This window comes from Pristiophorus japonicus, chromosome 7 (genome assembly GCF_044704955.1).
Source record: "Pristiophorus japonicus isolate sPriJap1 chromosome 7, sPriJap1.hap1, whole genome shotgun sequence".
Taxonomy (NCBI): Eukaryota; Metazoa; Chordata; class Chondrichthyes; family Pristiophoridae; genus Pristiophorus; species Pristiophorus japonicus.
The window spans coordinates 197,620,747-197,636,640 of NC_091983.1; the positions used below are offsets into that span (position 1 = coordinate 197,620,747).

At 44.6% G+C, this 15,894-nt stretch overlaps 1 protein-coding gene across 5 annotated transcripts in view; it reads left to right on the forward strand.

The window, feature by feature from the left end:
* amd1 (adenosylmethionine decarboxylase 1) overlaps positions 1–15,894 on the forward strand; it is a 66,484-nt gene that overhangs the window by 41,355 nt on the left and 9,235 nt on the right. For 3 of the 5 annotated variants that reach the window (XM_070885693.1, XM_070885696.1, XM_070885694.1), the window contains exons 2-3: positions 6,025–6,111; positions 15,318–15,444. In XM_070885693.1, the coding sequence (XP_070741794.1) occupies positions 6,025–6,111; positions 15,318–15,444 (214 nt within the window). Of the gene's footprint in view, positions 1–6,024; positions 6,112–15,317; positions 15,445–15,894 lie in introns of those variants that run through there. The other 2 variants (XM_070885695.1, XM_070885697.1) reach the window with 2 other exon arrangements.

Below are 15,894 nucleotides of genomic sequence, written 5' to 3' on the forward strand. Positions count from 1 at the left end.
AAGGACATTCTTGCTATTGAGGGAGTGCAGCGAAGGTTCACCAGACTGATTCCTGGGATGGCGGGACTGACCTATCAAGAAAGACTGGATCAACTGGGCTTGTATTCACTGGAGTTCAGAAGAATGAGAGGGGACCTCATAGAAACGTTTAAAATTCTGACGGGGTTAGACAGGTTAGATGCAGGAAGAATGTTCCCAATGTTGGGGAAGTCCAGAACCAGGGGACACAGTCTAAGGATAAGGGGGAAGCCATTTAGGACCGATATGAGGAGGAATTTCTTCACCCAGAGAGTGGTGAACCTGTGGAATTCTCTACCACAGAAAGTTGTTGAGGCCAATTCACTAAATATATTCAAAAAGGAGTTGGATGAAGTCCTTACTACTAGGGGAATCAAGGGGTATGGTGAGAAAGCAGGAATGGGGTACTGAAGTTGCATGTTCAGCCATGAACTCATTGAATGGCGGTGCAGGCTAGAAGGGCCGAATGGCCTACTCCTGCACCTAGTTTCTATGTTTCTATATGTTTCTAACTATCATGGGGAGATGGTTAGACTCTCGCATGTTGGAGATGGTCATAGCCTGGAACTTATGTGGCGTAAATGTTACTTGCCACTTACCAGCCCAAGCCTGAATGTTGTCCAGGTCTTGCTGCAGAAGGGCATAGACTGCTCCATTATCTGAGTTGCTGCGAATGAGAACACGTATCAGTGAGGTACAGACCAAGTTCAAATTGCAGTTTCATAAGAGTAAGCAGACTCGTTCTCTATTTCAATGTATTTATAGAGTGCAGAAATATTATTTGTAGCTTCAAGCAGAAGGAATGATAGATCTTATTTTTATTTGGAAGAATTCTGGAGTCGTTAATTCAAAAAAACTCTTGTTCTATACTGATTTAATTCTGCTGGGTGGCCGGAGGGCTACTACAGGTTGTAACTCTTTGGTCCGGCATCATTCCCGAAAGGGGGGTGCGACCTGGGCTGTGTCCTGAGGTTGGCTACTCTTCTCTCTGGTGCTCCCTCCTTGGTTGGGTCGGTGCGGAGAGGGAGCGAGGACGTGGCGGCTGATTGAGGTGCCGAAGCTGGACCTGAAATGCTGTGCAGTAGGCTTCGGCACAGCGTATGTGCAGAACACGGCTGGGTCGTTGCGCAGCATTTCAGGCCCAGCTTCAGTGCCTCCTGAGGTGGGGTGGGAGTCGCGGCGAAGAGTTAATGCTTTTTGCTCTGACTTCGGGCCATAAAGCGAAGCCATAAATGTGCGTCACCCTCACTGAAACAAGCTCCAGCTTCAGAGTTTTTTTTAAAAAGGTGCAGGTTTGACCTGAATCACTAAACAGAATTTATAAACTGAACTCTCCTGACAACGGTCAGCATGCAACTGGTGACAACATTGCTGACAACGACCCGGATGCAGAACGTGTCTGGGTCGTTGTCAGCAGCGTTGTCACTAGTTGGCCTCCTGTGGTTCAGAAAATTCTCTAGTCCGGCACTGGTCAGGTCCCAAGGGTGCTGGACCAGAGAGGTCCAACGGTATAATTAGTTGCAGCACATCATAGGCCAGGGAGATGAAAAATCATTCAAAGTTCCTACTCCTAATTGCATCCTTCGTACTATTATAGTAAATCTCTTCTGCGCCCTCTCCAAGGACTTGAAATCCTTCCTAAAGTGTGATGCCCAGAATTCAGCTGGGGCCTAACCAGTGTCTTATAAAGGTTTAGCATAATTTCCTTGCTTTTGTACTCTCAGCCTCTTTATAATGGATCCCATATGTCTTTTTAAACAGCATTTTCAACTTATCCTGCCACCTTCAAAAGACTTGTGTGTGTACATCCCCCAAGCCTTGTGCTTCTTTATTCCCTTTAAAGTTGTACCATTTAGTTTATATTGTGTCGTCTCATTCTTCCTATCAAAATGAATCATTTCACACTGTGTCTGCCCATTTCACCAGTCTGTCTATGTCCTGGAATCTGTTACAATCCTCACTGTTTACTACATTTTGGAGTTTTTCTCACTCGCAAACTTTGAAATTATGCCCTGTATACCCAAACCTAGGTCATTAATGTGTATCAAAAAGAGCAGTGGTTCTGTCACTGACCCCTGGGGGACTCGCTGCACACTTCCGTCCAATCTGGAAAAACAACCACTCACCACTACTCTCTGCTTTCTGTCCCTTAGCCAATTATGTAACCCTGCATCCACTGCTCCTTTAATATCATGGGCTCCAATTTTGTTGTTAAATCAATTAATGTACTTTATGAAATTCCTTTTGAAAGTCCATATACACATTAACCGAACTACCCATTACTTCATCAAAGAACTCCAGATAGTCAAACACGATTTACCTTTAAGAAATCAGTGCTGGCTTTCATTTATTACCCCATAGTACCAATTAATTTAGTCCTGGATTATTGGCTCCCCCACCATTGACTTTGGGCTGACTGGCTTGTAGTTGCCAGGTTTATCTCTTTCTTCCCCCACCCCCCCACTCCAATTCCCTGCCTGCTCCCTGTAACCCTTTATTCCCTTATCGTTCAAATCTGTCTATCTCCGTTTTAAATATATTCAATGACCCAGTCTCCACTGCTCTCTGGGGCAGAGAATTCCATAGATTTACAACCCTCCTCCATCTCAGTTTTAAATGGGAGGCCCCTTATTCTGAGACTATGTCCCCTAGTTTTAGTTTCCCCTATGAGTGGAAAATATCCTCTGTGCATCCACCTTGTCAAGCCCCCTCATTTATCTTATGTTTCAATAAGATCCCCTCTCATTCTTCACTCCAATGAGTATAGGCCTGACCTGCTCATCCGTTCTTCATAAGGCAACCCCCTCATCTCCGGAATCTACCTATTGAACCTTCTCTGAACAGCCTCCAATGCAAGTATATCCTTAAATATGGAGACCAAAACTGCATGCAGTACTCTAGGTGTACCTTGTACAGTTGTAGCAAGACTTCTCTGCTTTTATACTCCAGCCCCTTTGAAATAAAGGCCAACATTCCATTTGCCTTCCTGATTACTTGCTGTACCTGCATACTAACTTTTTGTGTTTTGTGCACAAGGACCCCCAGGTCCCTCTGTACTGCAGCACTTTGCAATTTATCTATTTAAATTATAATTTGCTTTGGCAGAAATAATAGAAAAGAGGATAACCTCAAATTTTCCCACATTATACTCAGCATCTGCCAAATTTTTGCCCGCTCACTTAGCCTGTTTATATCCCTTTGCAGATTATTTGTGTCCTCACCATATGATGGGCTCAAGTTTCGGCCTGAGTTGCTCCTATTTTTTTGGAGCAACTAGTTTAGAATGGAGCATCTTAGAAATTGCAATTCTCGGCATTTTAGTTTGCTCCAGTTCTAGTCAGTTAGAATAGTTTCATTTTAGAACAGATTTTCTTTTCAAAAGGGGGCGTGTCCAGCCACTTGTGCCTGTTTCAGGTTTAGGCAGCGAAAACTTACTCCAAACTAACTTAGAATGGAGTAGATTTTTGTACGCTCAGAAAAACCTTGCCTACACTTTTATAAATCAGGTGTAGGGAATGAAAGATGGGGGGGGCCGGGGGGTGGGGGGGAGAGGAGGGAAGTTTACAAACATTAAACACTTCACTTTTACAAATAAAGAGCCATCATCAATAATAAATGATAAATAGATCAATAAATCAATCCAAAAAAAAATAATAAAAAATTATTTCTACTCACCGATTGCAGCACCGGGAGCCCTCTAACAGTGTGCTGGGATGGGGCCCTCTCCAGTGTGTGTCTCTTTGTCTCTGTCGGTGTCTCTCTGTCTCTGTCGGTGGTTCTGACAGCGAGAGGGGTGGGGGGGGGGTGGTGGCAGGGAGGAAGAGAGGAGGGGGCAGGGAGGGAAGAGGCTGAGCGGGTTGTGCCGCTGAGGCTGAACGGGCGGGTCGGGCCGCCGCCGACACTTTGGGCGGGGCCCGCCCCCAGCGAGATGCCGGGCGGCCCCCGCCGATGACTGGGAAGGAGGGAGGGGTGGGGGTGGGGTGGAGAAGAGGCTGAACGGAGGAGGAGGAGGAGTTGAACGGGAGGGAGGTCCAGTCCGATCTTCACCCGGTGAGCCCATTCGGCCAGGGCTAGGGTCGGGCCCCTCCCACGCAGCCTCGGCCTGGAGCTACTGCACATGCGCGCACACTCTAGCACTCGTGCAGAGGTCCTGACACTGTTTTCAGCGCCGGGACCTGGCTCCGCCCCCGACCCCTTGTGCTGCGTCACACCAAGCTCGAAGACGTCCTGATGAGACCGGAGAATCACAAGGTAAGTTTTTGGTACCTTTTTCTTTCAGAAGGTCGGCGCACCTTATGGAGATGCCCCATTTTTCCAGAGGGCGGAAACTTGGGCCCAATTTGCTTTCCCACCCATCTTTATATTATCAACAAACCTGGCTACATTACACTCTGTCCCTTCATCCAAGTCATTAATATAGATAGTAAATAGTTGCACCGATCCATCTGGCACTCCAATATTCACTCTTTGCCAACCGGAAAATGACCCATTTAGCCCGACTCTCTGCTTAGTTAGCCAATCCTCTATCCATGCTAATATATTAACCCCCAACCCTGTGAACTTTTATCTTGTGCAGTAACCTTTTATGTGGCACCTTATCAAATGCTTTCTGGAAATCCAAATACACCACATCCACTGTTTCCCCCTTATCCACCCTGCTCGTTACATTCTCAAAGACCTCTCGGCGACAAGATTCGAGGTGCTCAGCACCCTCTCGGATGCTCTTCCTCCACTTAAGGCGGTCTTGGGCCAAGGATTCCCAGGTCCTGGTGGTGAAGGAGGCTTTGCGGATGCCCTCCTTTACTGTGATGTTGGCAGCATCCTCTTTAGTGACGACCGATGCAAAGTACTCATTTAGTAACTCAGCCATACCCTTTGATTACGCTTTTACTATTTATATGTGAATATTGGAGAGATCTATGTATGCATTTATTAAAGTTGAAACTGGCCATCATTCAGATGCTGTTGTTTGAGAAACTAAACCCTGTTTTATTTTACAGGTTATGCATTATTTATTATTTAGCAGGTATCTCTGACATTCATGTGAAATTCAGCATTTTTGCCCAATTCGAACACATTCAGACTGTACATTATAGGTGAAGGTTTGTCACAAATTTCATTTAAAAAAAAAAAAAATGATTTTCCAGTCCCCAGTGCTTTGCAGCACTCTTAAGCTTCCGACGCTGCCTTTTTGCTCTCAATCATTCGATGCTTCTGTTTCATTAGACATTTTCTGGAACTACCATAAGCCTCCAGATCGCCATATCTCGATTGGTAGCCTTTGGCTGCTTTCTTGAATTGTTCCAGCTTCTTAGCGCAGTTCTGTATGTAGCTGTGGCTTTCCCTTTGCTGGCAGGCCCTCAGACGCTCCTGAATAATTTTCATAATTTCCTGATCTACCTTGTCCCTTCTCCATTGTATCTCTGCCTCATAGTAGCAGAGGTAATCACCCAACTGGCAGTCAGTCAAATCCGGCACTCGTCTGAAATGCTGATGGTAGTAATAGAATTTGTTCTTTTCACGCTGGCGATCCACCCAGTCTCTGAAGGTTGTAACCGGCAAATCCACCGAGTAGTAGTAAAGTTTGCTGACAATAACCGCCGGGTTGGGAGATTAGTCCATTTGAAGATCTTGTGTACTTTGTTCGATTTCTGTTAAAATAGTATAAATCTTGATGTAGTAAAAGAAAAAAACACTTGTGGCGCAAACCAAGCAGTGCAAGCAGACTAGGATAGTAGTATACATACAACAGATAATCAGAACATTTACAGTGTTCTCCCTATGATCTCTTGCCCTGTATAGAGTGTGTCTAGTCAGACGACAATGTGTTGCATTACCATTTTAAGATGGTCTGGTCTGTTATGAAAAGCTTGAAGCATATTAAAAGTGCTTAATTTGGAGTATCTCACATTTTGGTAGGTTGTGTAATATATTGGACATGTGTAATACAAGGATTGCCAATTTGGAATCTTATTTTCAAAACTAATGGAAGTTTCTCTCTTCTAGGTTTGAGTGGGACAAGCTATTGGAAAATGTGCATTGTTTGATCATAAGTGTGACAAAGACAGACAGGCAGGAAGCCTATATACTCAGGTATTTGAATATTTGATATTTTATACAAGCCTATTTAGAATTGGATAGAATATATGTTGGATCATCGAACAGAGATTTTTGTTGAGATAGAGCATGTTTAGGAAGTGAAACAGGTGAGGGGAAAAAAATCAAGAGCTGATAAGTCAGTATAATTTTAATACCTTGCGTCTTCAGTACTTACCATAGTAAATGTATTCATTTCTAAAATTAAGCAGCTTAAATGGTTGTTGCCTGACATAGATTGGGTGTAATGAAACTAAGGAATTGCCTTAAATACTAAGAATAGGGCAAAATTGGCATGTATCAGGTTATTTAGTGCATCATTACTATTTGAATTAATCTGAAAATTATGAAGCATGAGATCAGATCACTAATTGGGGAAATATAAATAATTTGGTTGTGTTTTAAGAATATAAGGAAATTAATGATAGCAACTTGTTTGTAGTTACTCTGCAACCAGTAATTCTTTGTTAAACTTGGATCATTTGGTGATTTCAATTGGGTGTGCTTCCTGGGGTTTCAAGATAGTATTGGGGGTATTTTGTCTGTGTAGTAGCTAACATTTTTCGAGGAGGTAACCAGGAGGGTCAATGAGGGCAGTGTGTATGATGTAATGTCTATGGATTTTAGCAAAGCTTTTGATAAGGTCCCATATTGCAGACTGGTCATGAAAGTAATGACCCATGGGATCCAGGGCGAAGTGGCAAGTTGGATCCAAAATTGGCTCGGAGACAGGAAGCAAAGGGTAGTGATTGATGGGTGTTTTTGTGACTGGAAGGCTGTATCCAGAGGAGTTCTGCAGGGCTCAGTGCTGGGTCCCTTGCTTTTTGTGGTATATATCAATGACTGGAACTTAAATGTTGGAGGTATGATTATTCGCAGATGACACTAAAATAGGCCATGTGGTAGATAATGAAGAAAGCGGCAGATTGCAGGAAGATACCAATGTACTGATCGAGTGGGCAGAACCGTGGCAAATAGAATTCAATCTGGATATGTGAGAGATAATGCATTTGGGGAGGTCTAACAAGGCAAGGGAATACACATTAAATGGTACGACACTGAAAAGTGTAGTGGAACAAAGGCACCTTGGAGTGCAGGTCCACAGATCCCTGAAGGTAGTAGGCCAGGTAGATAAGGTGGTTAAGAAAGCATATAGAATACTTGTCTTTATTAGTCGAGGCATGGAATACAAGAGCAACGTGGTTATGCTTGAACTGTATAAAACACTGGTTAGGCTGCAGCTGGAGTACTGTGTGCAGTTTTGGTCACCACATTACAGGAAAGATGTGATTGTACGGGAAAGGGTGCAGAGGAGATTTACAAGAATGTTGTCTGGACTGAAGAATTTTGGCTTTGAGGAAAGATTGGAGATGCTGGATCTGTTTTCTTTGGAACAGCGGAGGCTAAGGGAAGACTTGATTGAGGTGTATAAAATGATGAGGGGCCTGGATAGTGGATAGGAAGGACCTGTTTCCCTTGGCAGAGGGGTCAACAACCAGGGGGCATAGATTTAAAGTAATTTGGGGGAGGTTTAGCGGAGATATAAGGAGAAATGTCTTGACCCAGAGGGTGGTGGGAGTCTGGGACTCACTGCCTGAAAGGGTGGCAGAGGCAGGAACCCTCGCCACATTGAAAAGATACTTAGATGTGCACTTAAAAGTGCTACGGACCAAGAGCTGGAAAGTGGGATTAGGCTGGAAATCTCTTGGTCGGCCGGCGTGGACACGATGGACCGAAATGGCCTCCTTCCATGCTCTAAATTTCTATAAACAAGTGTTTGACCCTAAATGTGTAATATAATTGAATTGCATTGGGTGGACTTCTTTGATCCCTTGGTTTTTAATCCCTTCATTTTGAGCATTCAAGATTGCACTAAATTGAGGTGTGAGCATTTCTTTTGCAAAAGAAAGTTGACTGTCTCTGCTTTGGCACAGCAGGAAGCACACTAATTTAGCTTGAGGCTGCATAAAACAACTAGTATGGTGTTGAGTTGAATTTAAAATGTGTTCAAGGAGATAGTCACTTGGACCTCCTGGGCGCTTCATCAGTTTAAGCAAAGCTTATTTTGAGTACTCTGAATACATTTAAAATTTCCCATTTGAGAGCCAAGCTCTCCTCTTGTAAGCACTCACTCTCCTGGCTGCAAGAGTCTTGCTTTACAGTCAGGCAGTATAAACAAGCTGAGCTTTTTAGCTATGGTATAGCTGCAGCCTTATTTAATTAGTTCATGGGTTAATAACTAAAAATAGGTGAAGCTTAATGCAGCACTTTAAGGCTCCACGTTTCCACATGATTTGCTCCTGATTTTTAGGAGCAACTGGTAGAGAACGGAGTATCTTAGAAATCTGAATTCTCCACATTTAAGTTTTCTGCAGTTCTAGTCAGGTAGAACAGTTTCACTTTTGAACAGAATTTTTTTTTCAAAAGGGGCCGTGTCCGGCCACTGACGCCTGATTTGAAAGCTTCCACAGTAAAAACGTACTCCAAACTAACTTAGAATGGAGCAAGTGAAGATTTTTGTAGGCTTGAAAAAACCTTGTCTACACATTAAAAAATCAGGCGCAGGTTACAAATTAGGCGTCGGGAACGAGGAAGGCGGGGGGGAAAGGGAAGTCATTAAATTCTACAATAAATCCTTAGTTATACTTATACAAATATTATACAAATATATCCAACCTGAATAAAAATTTATAAGCAAAGAAAAGATTAAAGAAACCATGTTCCTACCTGTGTGAAAGTGCTTCAGGCAGCGGTATGCCGTCTGGACCGACCGACGGTGGGGGGGGAGGGGGAGGAGAGGGAGCGAGAAAGCTGGCAGGAAGCCTCAGAACTTGAGGCAGCTGTTTGCCGTCGGGCCCGACCGACGGCAGGGGGAGAAAGCTGCAAGAAGCCTCAGTGCTGATCATGGAAGGGCAATGTGGTTTTATTAAAAAATGTTAAAAATTGAACAGCTACAAAGAATTTGAATAGTCTCAAACAAGTGCATGTGTCCCGTTTATCACAGTCTATCTTTAATTACAGAATGCACTCCCTCACCCTCACACACAGAAATATCAAGAAAATTAAAATACAAGCCTTTGCAAGGTTTCAATAAACAAATTTTCACTTTTTCTGCAGCACTTTTTAATGACCGAGTGCCAATGTTTCCTTCGGCGCACGCGCAGGGTTGCCGGCACGAAAAAAACTCATTTAAATTGTACCCGCCCCCTCCTACCTACAAAATCGGCGCGAGCGGTAGGCTCTGCCCCCTGTGCGCCACGCCAAGCAGACATCGAGCTGCAAAGCGCTCGAGAATAGCGCGGTTTTTTTCAGGCGCCGTTTTCGGTGCGAAAAACGGGCGCCCAGCTCGGAGGGGCGCCTGTTTTGCCGCGTGTGGAAACTTGGGGCCTAAAAGCTGCTTTCTGGTTCAGACTGACCTTGGTTTATTGTCCAGCATTGCTGTCTAATCACTTGTCTGACAGCTGAATTATTCCTCAAGTGTACTGGTCAGCATGTCGCCTATATGTAACACATATATAATGCCACTATATAACATTTTTGTACAGGGTTGGTATAGTGAGTCGTGTAAGCGGGCTGTTGAGTGTGGCATTTTTGGAGAGTAGGGTGAAAATAGAGGATGTGCAAGAGGCCAGAATTGGAGGAGTTCAGAGATCTCGGAGAGTTGTCAGGCTGGAGGAGGTTAGAGATATTAATAGGACGTGCTTATTTGTACTGCCAAAATGGCTGCCATGCTCCACCCTTTGTCTATGAATGGTCCCCTTGGAGGGTAAGCCACACACTGAAGTTTCACAGGAATGTGTCACTGGAACCGCTCATTTCAAGATGTCTCTGGTTTTGCAAATTGTGACTCGCTCCACTTTGACTTCCTGAAGCGACAGAGGACAGAGCCTCCCCAGAAGACAACAAGGGCCATCCTAAGTGCCTTACCCCAGCGCAACTTCATCCTCTTTCCCCACCATAGATGGGACAGGCATTGTGTACGGATTGTTAACGGGTTTATTGGGTATGAAGTGAATAATGACAGTGTTGTGACTTCTGGATATCATCCACTCCAACGATGTCTCTTGTCGGGGGTTGTAAGAACGTGATCCATCTTCCCTGAGTTTCCTTTCTCTCTCTGTCTCTCTCTCTCTCTCTCTCTCTCTCTCTCTCTCTCTCTCTTCTCCCCCCCCCCCCCCCCCCCCCCCCAAACCTGTGTCTCTTCCCATCCCCATCCCACCCCTCTCTCTCCACCCCCCACCCCCTTCGCGCGTTCTCTCTCTCTCTCTCTCTCTCTCTCTCTCTCTCTCCACCAGCCCTCCCACTTTTCTCTTCTCTCGCTCGCGTGTGCTCTTTCCCCCCCCCTGCTCTCGGCCAGTTTTGGGTGTGGGGGGTGGTGTCACTGTGGAGAGATTTTAAAAAATCAACTGAGATTCATGTTCTTGAAATCTAAGCTCCTGGAAAGTACTCAGATGGTCATTAGGCCATGACTGGGTTAAATTTGGCTGTGATGCCTGCCTTGTATAAAAGAGAAACAATCAACAAATCTGAAGCATCTATAAGGCTTGGAAAATGTGACCATAAACAACCTGACAACTGCTACGCTAGGTGTGAGCATCTGCATTTATCAGAATGATTATTTGCATGAACATTTTTGAGACCTTTTGCACATGCGGAAGGCATACCGGAGTCGCACATTTGCATACGATCCCCTCTTGCGCATGCACGCTGGTTACCGAGGCCGCACATGCGCAGTGCTCCACAGTTGCAGCCTGCAGTGCAATGTGGGCCACACTTTCCTTGAGCTCCATGGGAGAAGGCTGGGTCCGCGCTGGCTGGGGAGGGAGTGGAGGAATCAGAGGGAAGGTGGGGGAAGAGAGAGGAGGAAATTGATTTCTCAAAGCTGGGTGCCTGTATAGCAAGTGACATCATTGGATTGGATGAAATCTGGATGTCATGACTCACTGTCAACAGTTTATTGGGTATGAAGTAGAGTGGGGCAGAGGAGGAAGTGGTCAGGAGCTTGTTGGGGAGGCCATGAACTTGTCGCAGGGATGGGAGGAACTTGGGCAAGGGAGGTGGTCAGGAATCTTGGGGGGGTGGGGGGGGAGGTCAGGAACTTTGGGAGGAGGTGGTCAGAAACTTGTTTAGGGGGTGAGAGAAGGTCACAACCTTCAAGGGTGAGCCCTGTCTGTTCCAAGTGAGCTCTGTTCTGTCTGGAGTCAGCAGTCAGAATGGCTTTGTACAATGTACACTTTGCAAAGTAATTGATTACGTAGGCAGGGAGGATCTAATTACACATTCCAGAGAAATTGCTGGGTGTGTCTTGTCCTCCAAGGGACCAATCGGCAATTGGGTCTTGTCATCCAAAGGGATCAATCAAACTTTGATGTTGCAATTCGACACGTCCCATTTTTATTATATTGCAGTGCAAAAGAATTGTGAAGAAAATGGAATGAGAAAAATGTTTGGCCTACTGAACTGTTATTAGAAATGATTAGTGAACTCAGATTAGTCAACTCTGATTTCTGCAGTATTGTGCAATTATAAGTTTCAGGCAGACAATGGAGCAGACCATGGGTGTAAAATGCAAAGTTCACACAATGTGATTGCATTGGGATTCAACAATAAGTTGAGTACTGCAAGTGGCAGGTAAAAATGTAACTTATTATTGAGGGTAACATTAAAATGTTAAATTCCAAAGCTTTAAATGATTTTTCCTGCTTGTAGCACAAACTAACTGCAGTAGGTAATACAGTTCTCTCAGGATTTGAGAAAAGATTCTTTGTATCGTTAAATGTAGTTTAGGTGTTAAGGCCCCAAGTTTCCACAAGCGGCAAAACAGGCGCCCCTCCGAGCTGGGCGCCCGTCTTTTGCGCCGAAAACGGCACCTGAAGAAAAACCGCGCTATTCTCGAGCGCTTTGCAGCTCGATGTCTGCTTGGTGCGGCGCACAGGGGGCGGAGCCTACCACTCGCGCCAATTTTGTAAGTAGGAGGGGGCGGGTACAATTTAAATGAGTTTTTTTCGTGCCGGCAACCCTGCGCATGCCCGTTGGAGCGTTCGCGCACGCGCAGTCTGAAGTAAACATTGGCACTAGGCCATTTTAAAAAGTGCTGCAGAAAAAGTGAAAATTTGTTTATTGAACCCTTGCAAAGGCTTGCATTTTAATTTTCTTGATATTTGTGTGTGAGGGTGAGGGAGTGCATTCTGTAATTAAAGATAGACTCTGATAAACGGGACACATGCACTTGTTTGAGACTATTCAAATTCTTTGTAGCTGTTCAATTTTTAACATTTTTTAATAAAACCACATTGTCCTTCCATGATCAGCACTGAGGCTTCTTGCAGCTTTCTCCCCCCTGCCATCCGTCGGGCCCGACGGCAAACGGCTACCTCAAGTACTGAGGCTTCTTGCAGCTTTCTCCCTCCCTCCTCCTGCCGTCGGTCGGGCCCGACGGCAAACGGCTGCCTCAAGTACTGAGGTTTCCTGCAGCTTTCTCCCTCCCTCCCCCCCCCCCCCCCTCCCCCCCCTGCCGTCGGTCAGTCCCGACGGCAAACCGCTGCCTGAAAGGCCTGCCTGAAGCACTTTCACACAGGTAGGAACATGGTTTATTTAATCTATTCTTTGCTTATAAATTTTTATTCAGGTTGGATTTATTTGTATAAGTATAACTAAGGATTTATTGTAAAATTTAATGATATCCCTCTCTTTTTCCCCCACCCCCACCTCATTCCCGACGCCTAATTTGTAACCTGCGCCTGATTTTTTAATGTGTAGACAAGGTTTTTTCAAGCCTACAAAAATCTTCACTTGCTCCATTCTAAGTTTGGAGTACGTTTTCACTGTGGAAACTTTCAAATCAGGCGTCAGTGGCCGGACACGCCCCCTTTTGGGAGAAAAAAATTCTGTTCAAAAGTGAAACTGTTCTACCTGACTAGAACTGCAGAAAACTTAAATGTGGAGAATTCTGATTTCTAAGATACTCCGTTCTCCACCAGTTGCTCATAAAAATCAGGAGCAACTCATGTGGAAACTTGGGGCCTAAGTGTCTGAAATCCGGAGTTCTGAAATTCGGGATGTTCCCGACACCGGGCTGATCCATGGCGGGGTCGTCCGGAATTGAAAAATGTTCTGAAATCCGGACATTTTATAAAAACCGATTACCGCTGGGCCTAGGAAGGAGGACGAAAATTCCAAAAAATAAAAATTTGCAAAACGCTTACCACCTAAATCGCTGGGAAAGAATTAAAAAATAAAAACTTTAACTTGCCTTTTTTGCAGGTCTTCAACGCAGGTTTTTCCCGACGTGGCCAAACCCTGACCCGCTGCCGAACCAGAACTACCGCTCCCCCCCAGCCCCCCCATTACCTTGACCCACTCTGAAATCCGGAAATACCCGGAGCTGCCACGGTCCCAAGGTTTCCAGATTTCGGACACTTTACCTGTATTTTCAAATGTGAGAAATACTACAGTTGCAATTGTTTTTAATCTAGTTTTATTTTATATGCCGGTTGTATGTATATTTGTCATAATGAGTATGTGGGAACTTAAGTTGAGGGGTTTTAATGGCCTTTTGAAATGAGTGACATCTTTACCTTTTCAGGTATTTTGAAACTTGGTGCACATAGCATTGTTCATTACATGTTCATCCTCTACAACAAAAATTAATGCACATTTATCCTATTTAGGAAGAGGAGGAGGAAACACTGCAGTGGTTAAGAGTTACACACCATACAGGACTACAACAGTGATGTAGTCTTCCCTGCTTCTTCACATTTATGCCCTTTTGATCTGGAAGCTTAAATCCATTTCCTCCGATTAGAATCCATTCTGTTTTTTTGTATTTTCTGTCACTTTTGGCCTCAAAGGTGCTGACGTATACTACAGCAGATGTTGGGATCAGTGACTGGGAAGAGGAGGGTAGAAACATCACAGCGGAGACCAATTAAAATGCTCCAACTGCTATCCAGGAGAGTAGATCCTTGAACCATCCTGATCTGAGTGGCTTGTTTACCTATTGTCATTGGGGGTTACGAAGTGTGCTTCAGAGTTTGGGAAAAGTTAGTATGACAGCTGTGCTTGAAGCTCAATCCTTCCTAGTAATCAACACGCACAAAAATTGTCTGTTACTTGCCTGCTAGTGATTTATAATCTATAGTTTCCACTATTGCAGAGCAACAGGATCTGTTGGGGACAGTAATGTGGATTTAAAGCATTTATTTCCAGCCAATTCTGTGTTGGGCAGAAGAGAAGCTTCCAGCTTCTTGTGTTGCTACAGGTGGGGAATTGAGTATAGGTCAGGCTGCTCTTGCCAATAGCCCAGTATAACACTTGGGTTTGATGATATTAAAGAGGTAATGAGCAATATCTTGTAGCTTGGACTATGTAACCACTTGGAGTAATGTCTCTTTTTTTGGTTGTGCGCCAAATTTATTTTAGAGCATGTCACCGCACCCTGTCAACAGCAGGAAACTAGTTCCAGCGTTGATCCACGAAAACTGAATCAGATGGTTGACGCTGATACAACTACAGGTTGAACCTCCCTTATCCAGAACTCCCTTGTTCGGAACCATTCCCGGCCGCCAGGTGGCGCATTGCTACAATGCGGCAGGTGAAAAATATCGATGAAAAATACTTGTTCTCTCTTCATTCGCAGACTTGATCCACTTTGGATCCTGCAATCCCATTTTCTTTTTACTCATGACCTCTCCAATAAACAGCCCATCTGGCCCCCGAGGTGGCTTGAGGCTGGTTTGTAAACCATTGAAAGCATGTGACCTCCCCTTATCCAGAATCCTCAGGACCTGGCCTGTTCGGAATGAGAGATTTTTCTGGATAAGGGGAGGTTAAACGTGACCTCCCCTTATTCAGAACAGGCCAGGCCCTGAGGGTTCCGGATAAGGGAGATTCAACCTGTATTAGAATTAACTTTGGCCAAGAACATTCCCATCTCAGCCAATCCAGCAAATACAAGAACAAATTGGTAATCAAATATCTTCCCTCCAGGTGCTTTCAAAGAAGGCTCAAACTCGTGATATGTACCATGCTATATTACTACTGTTATGTGCAACAGCAGCAGCCAACACAGTTCTGAATGTATATTCCAATCTCCAATAAAAACTGCTGCTCTATTGTGTTCTGCAACTGGAGGTCTCAAAATAATCTTTATACGGATTTTGATAAAATTGGGATAAACGTTTTAATCCTGAATTGTTTTACAGTGAGAGTAGCATGTTTGTCTCCAAGAGACGTTTCATTTTGAAGACATGTGGTACCACCCTCTTACTGCAAGCACTGGAGCCCCTGTTGGAACTTGCTCGTGAGTACTGCGGCTTTGATTCCATTCAGGTAACTTTCAACTTTCTGTGGTGTATGCAGGTCTTGTACCTGTGCCATATTTACATTGGGTACAATTAGCAAGTGAATTATTCCAAGTTAGGGTAGTGTTTGCAAGTAGTTCTGTGAAATGCATATTATTTGTAATGGTTGCTTTCTTTCTGTCCATGCAAACAATGTGAATATCATAGAATGGTTACAGCACCAAAGGAGGCCATTTGGCCTGTCAAATCTGTGCTGGCTCTCTGCAAGTGCATTTCAGCTAGTCCCATTCCCCTGCCCTTTCCCTGTAGCCCTGCAAAAACAATTCCAGCCAATTCTCTTTAGAAAGCCAACTGAATCTGCTTCCACCACCCTTTCAGGCTGTACATTCCAATCTTTTTTTTGTGTCATTCACGGAATGTGGGCATTGCTGGCAAGGCCAGCATATTTATTGTCCTAGAGATGGTAGGTGAGCCACCT